General features: G+C 46.7%; 1 protein-coding gene across 3 annotated transcripts in view; it reads right to left on the bottom strand.

Annotated features, from left to right (window-relative positions):
• The window catches only part of THY1 (Thy-1 cell surface antigen), a 106,502-nt gene that overhangs the window by 57,567 nt on the left and 30,291 nt on the right, over positions 1 to 18,644 (bottom strand). For 2 of the 3 annotated variants that reach the window (XM_069614360.1, XM_069614358.1), the window contains one exon: positions 16,244 to 16,331. In XM_069614360.1, the coding sequence (XP_069470461.1) occupies positions 16,244 to 16,280 (37 nt within the window). In that variant the 5' untranslated portion in view covers positions 16,281 to 16,331. Of the gene's footprint in view, positions 1 to 16,243; positions 16,356 to 18,644 lie in introns of all 3 variants that reach the window. The other variant, XM_069614359.1, reaches the window with a different exon arrangement.

The following is an 18,644-nucleotide window of genomic DNA, read 5'->3' as shown; positions in this document are numbered from 1 at the left end:
CAACCCACCCTGTAAAAGAACACAGAGGACAGACAGTTTCACAAAGTAAAGGGATACACTCTGGGTACTGACAGGAGGGTAGTTGGTAAAGTAATCAGTTTTACTGTTCAAGATTATTTGGTTTCAGCAACAAGGGGGAAAAGGTTTGTAACTGTCTCTAGGGACCTTCGAAGAAGGAACATGGAGGCAGGACCACAGCATACCTGGTGCTGAAGAGGTTCTTAATGCTCGACAGCGTTAAGGCGGTTACCAGGGCACTTTGCAGCCCTTGAGACGGAGTTAATGTCAGGAGACAGCTGCGAGTACCAGGTGGCAGGCAGTTCGGCAAGCAAGGCTGGATGGACGTTTGCATGCTGTCCGGCGCTGTGACTCGGGCCAAGAATCGTTGTCTCTGTGCTGTGTAGTGGATCTGGAAATCTGGTCAAGGTGTCTCAGATGGCTCTGGTGACTGCAGCGTGACAACAGTCAGCGGGGCAGATGGATGCGGTTCGAGGACTCTACTGTCTCGAAAATGTCCTTAAAAGATGGACGCTGGATGATGCCTGTGTGGCACTCATCCTAGCTTCTTCGCAGGGCTCGTGCCCTTTCAAGGTGGATGGCCCAAAGCTCAGGAAAGCATTTGCAGGCAATGGCCTTGTCCTTAGTTCAGATACTCTCCAGCACTTCCCACCTAGGAACATGCTGGTAGAACCTAGCAGGGCACACTGTGTGCTGGACGGGTCCTCTAAGTCCGGTATCTAGCTCTGCTGCCTGGTAGATGTTTAGGGGAGGGATCTTGCTTCCCCCTTGGAGCTCCGGCCTTCCTTCACTGGCATAAGATGTAAGGTAGACTGTACCTTCAGCCCAGGTCCAAATGAGTCCTCCTTCTTACTCCTTTCAAAGTCTTCAGATGATCTGCTAAGTGGCGGGTTCAGCCCTCTTTAAAAGCCAAATGAGCCTCACTGATTGGTGCAGTCTATGCCCATCTTAATGAAACAATTCTGGGTCCCCACCAACACTATTCTGTTATGCATGAGGTCAGGACCAGAGTGCTCTGCAATAGGACAGACAAGGAGGTGACAACATGTACCTAAGTCCCACCCATCTTCCTTTCTGTTGTAGATCAAATTGTCGCTCTGGTTAACTGAGCCCTCTGTGACTCTTGATTAAAGTGAAGGGTTCTGTTTGTGCTGCGAGCAGACTTCCTGTCTCCCAAACCACATACATCTTCCCTCTGAAAGGGGTCAGCTCTATAGGGTTTTGCCTATGGTAAATAGTGGACACGGACATGCATTTCACTGCCTTTCATAAAGAGAGGTGGGAACTAGCTTCAAGTTGATACATTGCATACCAAAGGGGTGTTAGCCCGACCTTTTCTGCTGTCTATTCCGGCAACCAAGCCCCTTCAGGCTTGCTTCAATTATCTCTCATTAGAATGCACTGCCAACAACACGGCCTCACACAGTCCTCAGAGGCTGGTCTCCCATCATTCCTTTTCATTATAAAGAAATCAAAAAATCCCAGGCGAGCGCACTCTACCCGTGTGGATGGTCCAATTCCTCACATGCCCCCCAGACTTAACATTTGAACCACAACCTTACTGAGGGTCTGGTTCGTCATCAAAGCGAAAGTACTGGCTGAGGCCATCTGCATTTCCATGCTAGCAGCCTGGCTTATGCTGAATGTCCATATCTAATCCCTGCAGGGATGTGGCCTACCACAAAAGCTTAGGGGTTCTCCCCTTGCATGGCCATTAACCTTCACAGAGGCCTGTGGTCTGTCTGGATCGTAAAGTGAGACCCAAATATGTAGGGTTTCAGCTTCTTTACGGCCCACATGACCACATATGCCTCTTTTTCTATGACAGCCTAGTTCCTTTCCCTTTTTGTCAACCGCCTGCTAATGTAGGCGACAGGTTGCTCTACCCCTTCAGAGTTCAGCTGCGCTAACACCGCTCCAATCCCAAAATCACAGGCATCAGTCTGAATAATGAATTGCTGAGCATCCTCTGGTACTTTCAGAACTGGGACCCTGCACAATCCATCCTTTAAATCCTGAAAGGAGGTTTGACAGGCGGAGGTCATAGGTACCTTCTTTGGCATCTTTTTGGATGTTACATCATTTAGGGTGATGGCAATGGTCCCATATCCTCTGATGAACAACCGTTAGTACCCGGTGAGGCCTTAAAAGGATCTCACCTGCTTCTTCTGGTGGGGCTGTCCCACTCCTTCACAGCCTGTACCTTTGCTTCGAGAGGTTGTTTCTTACCTCCACTGACCAGGTGGCCTAGGTAAGACACGGTACCCTGCGCTATGTGGCACTTTATGGCCCTGATAGTCAGGCCTGCATTCTGCATTGCCTGAAGCACTTGTTTCAGGTGGGACAAAAGATCCTCCCAGGTTTGGCTGAACAAAGCAATGTCATCTAGATAGGCGACACTTAAGTTTTCCAGTCCAGACAAAACCTGGTTAGCCATCCTCTGAAAAGTGGCAGGGTAATTCTTCAATCCAAAGGGCATCACAGTGAACTGATATTGTCCTCCCGGGGTGGAGAATGCTGACCTCTCTTTCGCTCCGTCTGTCAAGGGTATCAGGTAATAATGTCCCCATACATAATGTCTCCGGGAAAAGCCATTGGTGACATTATACATGGTGACATGTATGGGGACGGGTTGTGGGGATGTCCCCTGTTACCCTTGTAAATAAAAAAAGAATTGATGGTTGCGGGGGTGTCCCCCGCATGTTCAATGTAATAATGTCTCCACAAAATACAGAGACTTTTTGGTTAGGAGACTTTTTTGCGGGGACATTATTCCATGGAACCCTGTCAAGTTGACCTGCCAATACCCTGCTGTGAGGTCAAAAGTACTCATGTAATTGGCAGCACCAAGCTTGTCAATGAGCTCATCCGCCAGAGAAATGGGGTGAGCATCTGTCCTTGTGACAGAATTGAGCCCCCCTGTAGTCCACACAAAAGCAAACTTTAGTTTTCCCACTAATGGTCTTTTTAGGGACCAGTACCACTAGGCTAGCCCAGGGGCTGTGGGATGGTTCTATCACTCCTAGGGACAACATTTTGGAAACTTCCTCCTTGATGGTGTCCCTGACCTTATCGGAAATCCGGTGAATTGTACTCTTCACCGGCTTACTGTCTCCAGTGTCCACATCAGGGGTGCACCAATCTGCACAGCCAGGAGTCAGAGAAAACAGACTAGCAAACTGTTGCATTAAATGGCAACAGTTTGTCAGTTGCAAGGTTGACACCTTCAACTAACCCATCCATGGCTTCAGTGTGCAGGAGGTCTGGGAGGGGATCAGTCTCCTCCTCAGTCTCTCTGTCTATCCCTAATGCCATGACCAAGTCATCCCATCTATAATGGGGTTTTAGCCGTTGACGTGAAAGACCCAGCAAATCCGTTTAGGTTCTTTCACGTCAATGAGATAATTCACCTCACTGACCTTTTCCCAACACACAGTAAGGCCCAGCCCACTTGTCCTGAAAGGTACTGGGTTTCACAGGCTCCATAATCTACACCCACTGGCCTGGAGAATAGACTGTCACTGTGGTCGTTTGGTCATGCCAGTGCTTCATCAGCTCCTGACTGGCCTTTACATTCTTTGTTGACTGTTCCATGTACTTTGCCATTCTAGACCAAGGGCTGAGTACATAGTCCACCACATCTCGTAAAGGGGATGAGGGTTTGCTTTGCCATCCTCCTTCACTAGACTGAGGGGACCTCGTACAGGGTGTCCAAACTGAAGCCCAAAGGGGCTAAACCCTAGTCCGTTCTGTGGCACCTCCCTGTAGGAAGACAGAAGGCATGGCAGGAGAATATCCCATTTTCTCCTCGGGTGCTCTTCCATGCCACGTATCATGCCTTTCAGGGTCTTGTTGAACCGGTCAACAAGCCCATTGGTTTGTGGATGGAAGGGATTAGAGAACTGGTAGGTGACTCCACACTCTTCCCAAATAGCCTTCACATATGCTGATATGAAGTGTTATCCCCTGTCAGAAATGACTAACTTGCGGAATTCAACATGGGAGAATATCCCAATCCGAGCTTTCGCAACCACTGGGGCTTTGATGCTCCTCAGAGGGACAGCCGCAGTGTATCTCGTTGTGTGGTCCACCACCACCTAGATATATCTGTTACCTGAGCTGGTTTGAGGATCCAAAGGACCCACAATATCCATCCCTATTCTATCGAAAAGGCTGCCCAACCATGGGTAGTGGAATTTAGGAGACCTTGGTGGCAACACCTGACTTGCCAGAAGCTTGACAAGTCAGGCAGGACAGAACAAATTCCTTAACTTTTACGCTGAACTGCAGCCAGCAAAAGTGCGCAGACAACCAGTCTGATGTCTTAGTCACACCCAAGTGACCCGCTAAAGGGATTTGGTGAGCCAAATTCAAAAGGAACTTTCTGTGGCATTGGGGAAGCACCAACCTTCTGGTGTCCTCGCCCTCAGAATCCTTTGGCTCACTGTACAAAGGTCCATCCTCCCAGTACACTTTGAACAGTCCAGGGGCCTCGCCTTTAGCCTGCTCCTCCGTCTGCTTCTGCAGACCTACCAGAGTGGACTCTCTTTCTAGGCTGTGCAGAAGTCAGTCTGATCTCGGTCCCTAGATGATGCAAACTCATCCAGCTTGGGCAGACCCTTCAGATATGCGCCCACCTGGTGCTCCACTTCAGGTTCTTGCACTGCGCCAGGCCTCTCTGAAGTCACAGAGTCCCCTGCTACCAAAGTAGGATCTTCCATGGATACTAGCCCCCAACCAGCAGGAGGAGGTGACTCAGCAGTCTTTGAAACTGGACTAGGGGCTACCGGCCATGCCGGTTCTTCCAATATGCCCTGTGGAAGCACTCCAGGCCCTAAGGCTCTGAGAGCGTTCAATCTAGCAATCTCTTTGGCGCTCAATTGTGTAGCCTCTGCGATTATTTTGGGATCTGGAAGATCATTACCCAACAGACATGGGACAGGGAGGGAGTCTTTCACTGCTACAGGGCACTGGGTTGTTTCACCTCGCCAGCTGAACTCTGCTATCACCAAGGGGCACTTACTCTAACCATCAAATCCACTTACGCACAAATCAGGCCCAGCAATATACTGGCCTGGTTGTACCCACTGCCAGGTGGCAGTGGTGACGCTAGCCGTGGTGGTTCGGACCGCAGGAGTTTTGTTTCCATTGATGTGCACATGCTCTAGATAGAGTTGAGTATTATTGGGAACTGGGGTCTCTTCTGGAGAACTGGTACCATTCCCACTCAGTGTAGCCAATCCACATTTGGCCACCCCATGCCTTGTGGGAAATCCTCCTCTGAGAGGCCCACACTAATGATGGCCTCTTCCACAAGTCCAACACTCACTATGGCTTGCTTGGGTAAACCCTTGCAAGCAGGATCCCCTTTCCTATGGCCCAGCTCCTTACACATGGAACAACCTTTGTGTGGTGAGAATGCAGGTGTCCCAGTGTAGGGGTGAATGCGCTCTTCTTTTCGATGCAAGAGTTTGGGGGTTTCCCTTTGTTCTTTTGAGGACCTGATTTTGAAGAGGATTGGGTTGGACCTTTGTCCTTCCCATCCTTGTTTACTGTTTTGTGCACCGATTTCTTTGCCGGCTTGGGTGTGCTCGCCTGAGCCTTTTTCAAGACTTGAGTACTCACAAACCTGTCAGCAGCCTTTGCAAGCTCCAGAGGGTCTGTGATAGTCTTGTCCACTAGATGCTGGTGTAGGTCAACCTCACAATTTCTCATCACATGCTCACATGCAATTAAATTGCACATACCTTTAAATGTGTCAACTTTGTTACCAGTCACCCACCCGCTCAGATATTTGAACGACAAGTGTGTGAATGCTTCAAATGTCTGCCCACTTTTCTTTACGAGCTCTCTGAAGCTCTTGAGATACTGTTCTAGGGTTTCACAGAACTACCTGAGGAGGGCTACCTTCATGCTCTCATAAACGGGCCTTTCCTCAAGAGTTAACTGAAGAATTGCATCAGTCCCTGGTGTCAGTAAGCGACTCATCAGGGCTGCACCCCACTGTACCTCATTGTAGTATTCGAAGTATTCATCCTTGTGGAAGTTCGCGGCTTCCCGCCTGCGCGTGTGAGAGAATGTTGAGGAGATCGTGACGTGATTGAGAAGGACGGTTGGATGGGATGTCGAGTGGAAGTAGTTGGTCGCAGTGCGGGGCGCCGGCTGAATATATCTAATGTAAATAAAGAAAGATTAACACCTTTTACTTCGTGTTGAGCCTACTTCAAATGGCGACGAGGATGCCAGCGTCCGAAGGACCCACGGGCGAAGAAGAGCGAGAGCGGCTGCCCCGAGTCTCAGTGCTGGTGTTCCCCAGCATACTTGGGGAGGAAGCGGAGAGCGGACGCTCCGAGCCGCTGCACCGCGTTGTGCAGGCTTGTGCTGGTTTGCCCAGCAAGATAGAGAAACGGAGAGCGGACGCTCCGAGCTAACGCATTGGCTTCACGTTGGCTTGTGCAGATAGTTCGGGTCCACAGCTGGGCCGGAGCGAAGAGCTGGTGCTCCGAATTGACGCGTATGCCGCGTTAGTTTCTGCTGAGTTGTGCCCCACCCCCTGCTGGCCCAGGAAATCGTATTAAAAGCTCTGTGTCAACGCAGTGTATCTGGCACATTAAAGTAAAGGACATGCAATAAGCTTTAGTTACGTGATCTGCCTGACTTTTCCAGGCAGAATGAGGAGTAGACAGTGATCCCCTCATTTTCTTCACAGTACTTGAGAAAAATAGTACTGCAAGCAGTAGACAGTGATTCCCTCATTTTCTTCATAGTACTTGAGAAAAATAGTACTGCAAGCAATATTATTTGACAAGGAGATTTTATTCTCACATAAATAAAGGTGTGTACAAGGAGACATTAACATTATAAGAAAATAAGAGAACGATATACCACAGGATTATGCAAGGTATTAGCATACAACCGCCGGCAAGCTTCCTTCCAACTCCAGGTCAACCTGTGGTCTTGTGGTCAGAATGGAAAGAATTCTGGCTGAATTAAATTCAAGCTGTAGAACAGGAAGAACTCACATCCCGCAAAAAGAAGTTACTACTGCTACATGCATTGGGGTTGGAAGGGCAAAGGAAGTACAGAGAATTACCAGAATTGACTGTAGACGAAGCTAGTGACGCTGATGAGCATGACAAGGCCATTAGACAATTAGACAAGTATTATGCTCCAGAAACCAACGTAGCCATAAACAGATACAAATTCTATACAAGAGTACAAAAGGAACATGAAAGCATTGAGGAATATGTTTCTGCATTAAGAGTATTATCATGAACCTGCCAATTTGGCAAACGCATCACCCTTGATCAGTTGATCAGGGACCAGATCATTATCCACTCGAAAGACAACTTAATACAAGACAGATTGTGGATGGTTGGCAATCCATCCCTACCGGAAACTATAGCGATTGCTAAATGTGTGGAACACACTCAATTGTGCTCGAAGGAGATGAGGAGCAAGAAAGAAGAGGTTGTACAAAGTATGCAGAAGCATAACAGCAAGGAGATACAGGAAAAGGAAACAGAAGAACAAGCTCAAGTTAACGTACTACGACCTAAAGACAGAGGCGGAACAAATGTTAGAAACAAAGATAAAGTTGAAGTCAATGCAGGAAGAAGTAACAGAATTAAGAGCATTGAGCAAAAAGGGAGTTCATATAGAGGAAAGAATTGGGTGAAGAATGAACCCAGAGTTCAAAATGATCAGAGATTTCAGTATACCCAACAGAGAGAAGGAGACAGATGTAATAATTGTGGCAGAACCGGTCATTATGCCTATGCAAAACAGTGCCCAGCATTGGGGCAAAAATGTGGAAATTGTGGTATAAGAGGTCATTTTTCAGTCACGTGTAGAAGGAGGAAGAAAGTCTCTGCCATTATGGAAGAAGAAGAAGAATCGGAGGAAGAAAGGGTGTTCCTGATACATGAACCACCAGATGGAGAATTTAAATGCCCGAGCTGTGAAGTATTCCTTGACAACTGGAAATTGAAGGTGAAGGTGGACAGTTGTTCGCCATGGACGATTATTACTAAGAAAACATGGAATCATTTAGTAGCATTTGGCCTCAAGACAAAGATAGAAGCGTCAGATATACTAAATCCTGGTGGATTTGAAGGATCCAAGATCAAGATGATTGGATGGGTTTCGAGTATTGTTCAGTTTAAAGACAGACGGTCTCAAGTGAAAGTCTACGTTGCAGAAAAAGGGGTGAATGTATTGGGTTGGAGAGATCAAGCTGGACTGAGAATCAGGTTGGATCCATGTAATGAAGAGCAAATTCTCGTTGTAAACAACAGTCAAGCACATGAAAGTAAGGGAGTCAAAGAAAAGAAAGAAGGCAAAGTAAAACTAGGTTTGTTAAAACATTTTGCACACAGGATTCGTCTCAAGAAGGGAGCGATACCTCTTAAACACACGAAATCCAGACCAATTCCTTTTGCCATTGCTGACAAGGTTGAGCAAGAACTTACTTTATTGGAATCTGAAGGAGTAATACAGAAAATTGAATCATCCGAATGGGTGAGCCCCATTGTGGTTGCATTGAAGAAAAATGGCAAACTTAGGATTTGCGTGGACCTGAGAGACGTCAACAAAAACATCATAACTGACATTTTCCCGCTTCCTATTATATCTGAAATGTTAAATCGTATTGATAATGCTGATGGGTTTTCTACATTGGATCTATCGAGCGCTTATCATCAGATTTCTTTGACAGAGGATTATAGAGACATTACAGCGTTTATTATGCCACATGGGCTGTATAGGTATAAACGTATGCCGTTTGGACTAGCATCTGCAGTAGCAGTATTTCAGAGAGTCATGATGCATGTGCTGAAGGGTTTAAGTGGAACGCTTGTATATCAGGATGATATAATTGTATTCGGTAAGGGATCTGAAGAGCATGATGGGAGATTGAAGGAAGTGCTGAAGAGGTTGGAAGAAGTTGGGTTAAAAATTGAAAAAAGCAAATGTAAATTTGGAGTAGAAGAGGTAGAGTACTTAGGGCATACAGTGAATGGTAAGGGTTATAAACCCAAAAGAGATGCCATGAGAGCAATCAAGGAGTCGCCTAACCCAAAAAACAAGGACAAATTGAAGTCGTTCTTAGGGTTGTGTGAATATTACAACAGGTTTGTAAGAAATTTTGCGAGTGCAACAGAACCGTTGAGAAAGTTGTTAAAAAAGGATGCAAAATTTACTTGGAGTGATAAATGCAGTGAGGCGGTTGAATGCATAAAAGGAGGAATTTGTAACTCTGTGGAATTGGGAGGATTTGTGTATGGGAGGTTGACTAAGATCACAGTGGATGCAAGTGGGAGTGGTTTAGGGGCAGTGTTAACACAGATAGATGAGGATACAAATGAGAAGGTAATCAGTCATGCTTCAAGAGCTATTTCAGAAACAGAAAGTAGATATTCTGTGATTGAAAAAGAATTGTTGGCTTGTTCATGGGTGGTGAGTTACTTTAGGAAATATTTGTGGGAAAACAAATTTATAATTCAAACGGACCACAAACCTTTAATAGAAGTTCTCACTGTGAGAGGAATGTGTAAAGCTTCACCGAGATTAGCCAGACTCAGTCTAAAACTACAAGACTACAATTTTTCTGTGAAATATGTACCAGGGAAAAGTAATATCATTGCTGATTATTTATCTAGATTGCCATTAAAGAGTGATGAAGCAAGTGCAGGTTTAGATGAAGAAATGGTAGCGGTCATTTTTGAGGTTACGTCCAAGGACATGTGGATTGAAGGATTGGCTAAAGATGATGAATTGCAAGAGATAAGAAGATACACGGAATCAGGTTGGCCTGAAAAAAGGGTAATACGCGAAGGTTGTAGGAGATTTTGGGAAGCTAAAGATGAATTGTCCATGGAGGATGGATTTTTAGTGAGTTGAGACTAATTGATTCCCCCACGCAAATTTTGGAGTGAACTCATTGAGAAGGCGCATCAAGGCCACCCTGGTATCACAGGCACAAAGAACAATGTGCGTTTGAAATACTGGTGGCCAGGCATGGATATTATGATTGAGAGATTTATTAGGAATTGTTGGCCATGTCAGAACAGTGACAAGAGTTGCAGGATAGTTAAGCCTAAGCCAATTAGCATTGACAAAGGTAATGCACCATGGGAGATGCTAGGAATTGATATTATTGGACCATATATGAGGTTGGTTGGGGAGAAAAAGTTCCTGATAGTATTAGTTGATTACTACTCAGGTTGGGTGGAAGTCAAGGCAGTGAGAAAAATTGATACAGATGAGATAATACAATTCATCATGCAGATATGCAGAAGGGAAGGATTTCCCAAAATAATAATAAGTGATAATGGAGTTCAGTTCAGAAGTAGAGAAATGAGAGAATTTGATAAGAGATCAGGAATTGAATGGAGATTTTCGCCGTTATACCACCCACAAACTAATGGGTTAGTGGAGAGATATAACCGTGTAATTGTAGAAGCAGTGGAGTTGTCCTTGAGTAACAATATACCGGTAGACGAAGTTCTTAAGGAGAGGGTATGGAGCACTAGGATGTCTGTTAAAAGAGGAATGGAAGTCTCTCCTTTCGAATTAATGAGGGGGAGAGCTCCCAATACGTTACTAAATCCTGAAGGGGTTAATCGGAGGAAGGGTTTAACTACAGGATTACAAAGTTCTGACAAACATCAAGAAATGTATGACATGTCTTCAGAAAAGTTTAAATTGAGAATATTACCAGGAGATTTTGTGCGAATCAAGTTTGGACGAAATGTTAAGAAGGGTGACTCTAAATACAGCAGGCCTGTTAAGGTGATACAAGTGTTCAGGAGAGCGGTTAGAGTTGCAGGAGGATCAGTATGGAATTTAGATAGAGTTAGTAAATGGATGTGGAGAGGTAAGAACGAAGGGAATATGCAAGTCAAATTGGAGAGACGAGAGAGTGATTTATTTGGTGATGACCAAATTCTTAATAGAATTGATAATGTGAATGGTGACTTGGTGAGACGAGTTGGTGAAGTAAACATACAACGACAACAAGGAGAGGAGGTGTTTGAAAGTAGGAGTGTGCGTAATTCAAGAGAAAGAAGGTTACCGTTCTGGTCCAGAGATTATGACATGTGAAGTTATATGACAAATTTGTGCATAAGTAATGTTATTCAAATTGTTTCTATTCTGGTTTTTACTGTATACAAATTTATGTAACAGTAATTTTATTCATTAGGTTTCCAAATTTGGTTTTAACCTTAACTTAATTGTTCACAAATGTTTTGTGTGTAAAAAAAATACGTTTCTTCTTCTCCTGTTTAATATTAAGGGGGGGATGATGTAGTATTCGAAGTATTCATCCTTGTGGAAGTTTGCGGCTCCCCGCCTGCGCGTGTGAGAGAATGTTGAGGAGAGCATGACGTGATTGAGAAGGACGGTTGGATGGGATGTCGAGTGGAAGTAGTTGGTCGCAATGCGGGGCGCCGGCTGAATATATCTAATGTAAATAAAGAAAGATTAACACCTTTTACTTCGTGTTGAGCCTATTTCACTCATCCATCTCCCTCAGCTGGAATGCCAGCTCTAGCGCTTCAAACCAGTTAAAAATATCCTTCCCCACTTCATAAGCCTGTATTAAATCTTCGGGGATGTGCCGTTGAGGCTTTCCCGGGCACTCTGGTTTGAGCCACTACTGCTGTTCTCGCTAGAGGCGGACCTGCTGGCCTCTTTCTGTTCTTTAAGTGCCAGCTTGCGCAGCTCTATGGTGACCTTGTCTCGCTGTTTATGTTCCTCTAGCGCTAGTCTCCTCTCCTCGAGGAGGAGCTTTCGAGTCAATGGGCCTCCTTACAAGTTTGCCGGTCCAGGAACTATGGTAAGCTTGCCGGTACCGTAGTTTCCGGACTGGCAAACTACGAGTTGTGCTCGCGAGTGCCTTTCTGCCTGGCGGGCAGAGTGGCACCTGTGAGCACAGCATGTCGGATGCACCGGCACCGTTTACAACGGTGCCGGTGCATCCGGCTTACCCATTCCCATTGAGCCATATGGGGCTCAATGGGAATGGGGAAGAATGTTTCCAAGCGCCCAGGGTTGGGCAAATACCGAGTCCGGCAACGCTGTAATGACCCAGTAATTGCCCATTTTTGGGCGCGGGAAAAAATAAAATACTGCCAGCCTCGTAATGAGGCCCACTGTCTCATTAACAGCCAGAATAAATACTGGGCCACTTAGAGACTGTGCTGAGGCTTGAGACCTGTAGGATGCCGCACTAGCTCCTGTCCTCACTGACACTCTCGAGTATTGACAAACCACACTTGCCCTCCAGCGGGATGAATGGTGAGAAACACTTCTCATTCAGTCGTCCTTGTCATTTACCCTCCACGGAAGGTCTTGTCTGTTTGGGTACACAGGGCCTAGCCCGTCTCCTGGGGTCTTCTCCCCAACCACCCTAGCTTCTACCCAAGCTTGGAGGCTGGTCAGCAACTCAGGTTTATTAACCTTAGTGCTGTGGGGAAGTCCCCTCTCCTGACATAAAACGCACAGGACATCCTTGGTCATGCGTTTTATAGTCTCCATGTCAAGCTCCATGACTATTACTATTACCTAGCAGTGACTAAACGTTGCCTGCAACAATACTTTTATTGTTGGGTGACTAAGCTGTGTGCAAGGCTCCAACTGATCTGACCACTTGCCACCAATGTGCCGAATCAACTTCCGGGGCTCCAGTGGTTCAGGTAGGAATAACGGTTTCTAAACCATCAATCAACCCCACACCTCTAGTACACCAGAAGGGATCCGAACAGATTGGAATACAAGTGAATTATAAGACCTCCTTGTCCACTGTTTGGTAATGTCGACAGAATGGCAGGCTTATCTCCGCAAGGTCGTGGACCGTTGGTTAGTTGCAACATAGCAAAAATACAATTATTACCCAATGATGAAAGGGACTGTCCAGTCAAGGTTGTATACAAATATCTACTTTATTATTACTACAACAGACAGTTCTAGCACACTACAAAATACAGCCCATTCTGTAAAGGAACACAGAGGAAAGACAGTTTCGCGAAGGAAAGGGATGCACTCTGGATACTGACAGGAGGGTAGTTGGTAGAATAATCAGTCTTACTGTTCAAGATTATTTGGTTTCAGCACCAAGGGGGCAAAGGGTCACAACCATCTCTAGGGGCCTTCAGAGAAGCACCAGGGGGGCAGAACCACAATGTACCTGGTCCTGAAAAGGTTCATGGTGCTCAACAGTGTTGAGGTGGTTCCAGGGTGCTTTTCAGCCCTTGAAACAGAGTTAGTGGCGGGAGACAGCTGCGGGTACCAGGCGGAAGGCAATTCGGCAAGCAAGGCTGGACGGAAGTCTGTCGGCTGTCCGGGGTAATGGCTTGGGCCAAGAATTCGTTTCTCTGTGCTGGTTGGCAGATTTGGAATGTTCATTGAGGCTTCTCAGACAGCTCTGGTGACTGCAGCATGACAACAGTCAGTGGTGCAGATGGATGCTGTCTCGAAAATGTGCCTAAAAGATGGACACTGGATAATGCTTGTCTGGCACTCCTCCTAGCTTCTTTGCAGGGCTTGTGTCCTTTCAAGGCAGACAGCCCAAAGCTCAGGAGAGTGTTTGCAGGCAACAGCCGTGTCCTTAGTTCTAATTCCCTTCCGGCACTTCCCACATAGAAAGCTTGCTGGCAGAACCTAGCAGGGCACACTGTTTGCTGGCTGGGTACTGGTTCTGAAGCTGCTGGATGGGTCCTCTGAGCCCGATATCTCCCACTGTTGCCTGGGAGATATTTAGGTGAGGGATCTTGCTTCCCTCTTGGAACGCCTGACCTTCCTTAACTAGCAGAAGATGTAAGGTAGACTGTACTTTCAGCCTGGTTCCAAATGAGTCCCTCTTACTCTTTTCAAAGTCTTCAGGTGATCTGCTAAGTGAGGGGTTCAGCCCTCTTTTAAAGCCCAATGGGCCCAAGTGATTGGTGCAGGCTAAGCTCACCTTAATGAGGTGGGTCCCCGTCAACAATCTTCTATTATGCATGAGGTCAGGAACAGAGTGCTCTGCAACAGGACAGACAAGGGGGTGACAACATATACCTAAGTCCCACCCATCTCCCTGTCTGTTGTAGATCAAAGTGTCTCTCTGGTTAACTCAGCCCTCTGTGACCCTTGATTAAAGTGCAGGTTTCCCTTGAAATTTGTGCTGGGAGCAGATGTCCTGTCTCCTCCAAACCACATACTTCTTCCCTCTGAACGGAGTCAGCTCTGCAGGGGTTTGCCTACGGTAAATAGTGGACCCAGACATGCATTTCACTGCCTTTCATACAGAGGGGTGGGAACTAGCTTCAAGTTGACACATTACATATCAAAGGCGAGTTAGCCACACCTTTCCTGTTGTCTATTCTGGCAACCAAGGCTCTTCAGGCTTGCTTCAATTATCTCTCATTAGAATGCACTGCTACCAGCCAGAGGACAAACAAATGCAGATCCATGGGGCCTTTGATATTTAAATTAGGCTGGAGATGCTAGAGGAAGGTGTGCTTTCCAGCTCCGTGAGATGCTTTGATGTACCCGTGTCACATTCCAGCTGAAAATGACAGGGGAAGACGGCGCCTGTAGGTTATGTCTTCCCCGAGTACATGTGACTATGCGTTTTGTGCATGAAGCAGATGGACTTTGTGTGGAAGGGCCTCACACAGTTCTCAGAGGTTGGTCTCCCTTCATTCCTTTTCATTATTAAAAAAATCAAAAAATCTCTGGCAAACGCACACTCCCCATGCAGATGGTTGAATTCCTCCCACCTCCCACCAGCATAGCCTGATGCAAACAGAGAGCGATGTACCATGCTTTCCCTGCCACCAGCATAGCATGATGCCAACAGAGAGTGGCAGTACATGACATCCCTGACACCACCACAGAATAGTGCCAGCAACGTCATGGACAATCCTTTACGTCACACCAGTATAGACGGCGACCAACAGAGATCGACGGATGAAGCTTTACCTACGACCGACACATTATAACCACATACACTGACCGATCCTGATTTCCATGACGACAACACAGGCTGAGGGGCCATGCCTTCCGCAATACTGGCACAGTCTGGCATCAACAGGGAGCGAGAGAGACCATACTTTCCCTGACGCTGCAGAAACCAATGGATCCTGACTGACACCAACAGTGGCTGAGGTATACTGCTTTCCCTGACACCAAGGGAGATTGACTGCAACAGAGGCTGGGGGATACTGCTTCCCTGGCACCAGGAAAGACTGACAGAAACAAAGGCTGAGGGCTACTGCTTTCCCTGACACCAGGAGAGACTGACAGAAACAAAGGCTGAGGGGCCATGCCTTCCCTGATACTGGCACAGTCTGACATAACAGAGAGTGAAAGAGACCATGCTTTCCCTGATGCTGCAGAAACCAATGGCTCCTGACTGACTCCAACAGTGGCTGAGGGTTGCTGCTTTCCCTGACACCAGGAGAGACTGACTGCAACATAGGCTGAGGGATACTGCTTTCCCTGACACCAGGAGAGACTGACGGTAACAAAGGCTGAGGGCTACTGCTTTCCCTGACACCAAGAGAGACTGAATTCAACATAGGCTGAGGGCTGCTGCTTTCTCTGACACCAGAAAAGACTGAATGCAACATAGTCTGAGGGATACTGCTTTCCCTGACACCAGGAGAAACTGACAGCAACAAAGGCCGAGGCGTACTGCTTTCCCTGACACCAGGAGAGGGATACCGCTTTCCCTTACACCAAGAGAGACTGACTCCAACAGAGGCTGAGTAATACTGCTTTGCCTGACATCAAGAAAAACGGACTCCAGCATAGGCTGAGGGCTGCCGCTTTCCCTGACACCAGGAGAGACTGACTCCCACCATATGCTGAGAGATAATGCTTTCCCTGACACCACCAGGAGAGACTGACTAACATAAGGTGAGGGATGCTACTTTCCCTGACACCAACATGGACCGTATCCATTTCTGGTGCTGCACTGGAAAAGTCTTTTCACTCACTCACTCACTGACCGGTTGACGCATCCCCCCACTCAAGGCCATCCTTTCTTTCCCTGAGATCAGAAAACTAAGAGATACCCTTTATCTAAAACACTAGCGGCATAGTGAGTGTTTTGCCCTGTTTGGCCCCGAACTGGTTTTGTATTGAATTAATACCAGACTACATAGGCCGGAGAATCTCCCACACTCACCACAAACACACCATGCACATAAGATACTCTTGTAAATGGGTTAGCACCTACCTATTGCAATAACAGCAAGGGAAAGTAAGGAAGGCATCTTGGCTCTCTCCTCCACAAAACACCAACCTCAGCCGGCACGGATGTATTGCTGTTAGAAATGAATGTTAAGAAGCTAACGCTGGAGTCATACTGTGATACACAACAAAAACAGCTGCATTGCATTGGTACAATAAAATCACAAAAGTACAGTAGTGTACTGTGAACTAAACAGGCCATAAACACAAGGACAATAGCCATCACACAAACACACAATGGTACACTTAGAACCAGATAAAACCCAGTCATAACAAATACTGAAATACACACACACACACACACACACACACACACACACACACACACACACACACACACACACATATGCGCGCACACACTATTGCGCACACACACATGCATGTACACACACACACACACGCACATACACATACACACACACATATGCACAAAGACACACACACAAAACAAACACACTCATACATGTACAGTCAACATCATATAAGACATGCAAACACAAACTTTCACACAAACTGTCACTAAGTGCCATGCCTTGCTTTAGAGGTTGAGGTTAGGGGTGACCAAGGAATCTGGGTGCCGCCAACTACTTTGTCATGCAGAGCACAGGGGCAGCGTGGGGAGGATCCCCTGGTCTATCCCATCTCTACCTGTGAACCTTACAGGGACTTATCACAACGTCCGCATAGTCAACAAGGTCCCCTTAAGAAGGTAATGGTTGCAAGTAGAAGCACAGGATGAATACCCCCATAGATGTCAATCGTACAGGACAAGGATTAGCAAGGGCAAACATTCCTGGTGAAAGCTCGCTAGCGCCATGCCCAAACCAACTTGATATCGGACTCAGACTCTCGCAAACCTAAAAGCTCAGTTTGCCCAACATTGCCATGTGGATTTAGGAAGCTGTAGATAAGACTGCCTATATTTTCCTTAATGCCAGATTCCCCCTCCAGACACACCTAGTTGTTGAAGATCCAAGATGGCAGATCACTGGGAGGAAGCATCGGTTCATGGAAGGAAAATCTAGGCCAGAATCACAAATCAGCAGGAAATGCTGCCCATGAGAAAACTAAGACCAATGACAGGTCCAGGGTCTGGACGTCGCATACCTGTAACCCGTAGTCCTAGAAGCAACTGCAGGATTGGGATTGTGAAATTATAAAAAGCGCATAGAGAAACCAGGCAGTGTTGGAGTTTAGAGTGAGTGGAGAAAGGCGAAGGAGCGTTTTGGTGGAGAAGGAAAATGTGCTTTGAAGAAGGCTAGAGAAGGGGCGATGACTGGGAAAGAAGATGAGAAGTAGGGGAGTTGAAGGATAGCAGAGGAGGTAGCTTGGGGTCAGGAATGAGGAGGGGTAGAACATCAGAAGAAGATGGAGGAGAGAGGTACTGCAGTGGTTGTGGAGGAAATATCCCAGAGTTTCAGAGGAAAGACAACTCTGAGATTGTGGAGAGACACTCCAGAGATTGGGAAGAGATATTTTGCTGAGTTTGGGGAGAAAGGTTACCCCAGATAATGGAGAGATACCTCATAAATTGAGTGGAGACAACCTCGAGATTGGGAAGAAAGATACCACAAAGGTTGGGGCAAGAGACACCCCACAGGTTGGGGAGAGGTTTACCCCAGAGGTTGGAGACAGAGATAACCTGAAGGTTGGAGAGAGAGATGCCACAGAGGTTGTTGAAACAGTTTCCCAGACATCAGAAAGAGAGATACCCCAGAGATTAGGGAGAGGAAGCTCACAGACGTTGTAGAAAGACAGGCTGTGGAGGTTGATAAAGTGAGAAGATCCATTGGGGTTAGAGAAGGCAGAGAGGGGGAGTCCCTCGCATACGCCCTACACCGGGCAGAATAGTGGGGGAGGGAAGAGGAATACACTCTCCGCAGAACGTCAATCAGCTGCCGGGATTTAAACACAAAGATGAAGACAGTAGTAAGAGGAAAGGAGAGAAAACCTAAGAAGGGGTCTACCACAGGCACTGGCGGACAGAAGCCAAAGGGAAAGTTAGGGAATGGCTCCAGGTTCAGCGGCAGGCAGAAGTCCCTCACTCTGTCACCCCAGCCAACCTATTAAAACCAAGACAGGAACCGGCAAGACTCTCCTTGGTGACTTCAGCACACCTATCAGTGGCTGCCCTCATCTGAAGAGTAACTAGGAGTGGCTCTTGGAGGACTCGCTTTAGGAATGGTGATAATGATTGTTAAAACCACCTCTGAAAGACAAAGGACAACCCTCCGGCATGGACTGTCGGGCCTGAAGACCGAAACATTGAGACGATTCAATTCTAAAGAAAGTGACGTATTATCTATTCGTTCCAACTTACGGCGAAGCCATTGAAAAAAATGTTTGACTGTTTTTCCACCCAGAGAAGACACTCTATTTTGTGCCTA

Source organism: Ambystoma mexicanum, chromosome 9 (genome assembly GCF_040938575.1).
Source record: "Ambystoma mexicanum isolate Mex_15411 chromosome 9, UKY_AmexF1_1, whole genome shotgun sequence".
NCBI lineage: Eukaryota > Metazoa > Chordata > Amphibia > Caudata > Ambystomatidae > Ambystoma > Ambystoma mexicanum.
This window is presented reverse-complemented; position numbering and strand designations above follow the sequence as displayed.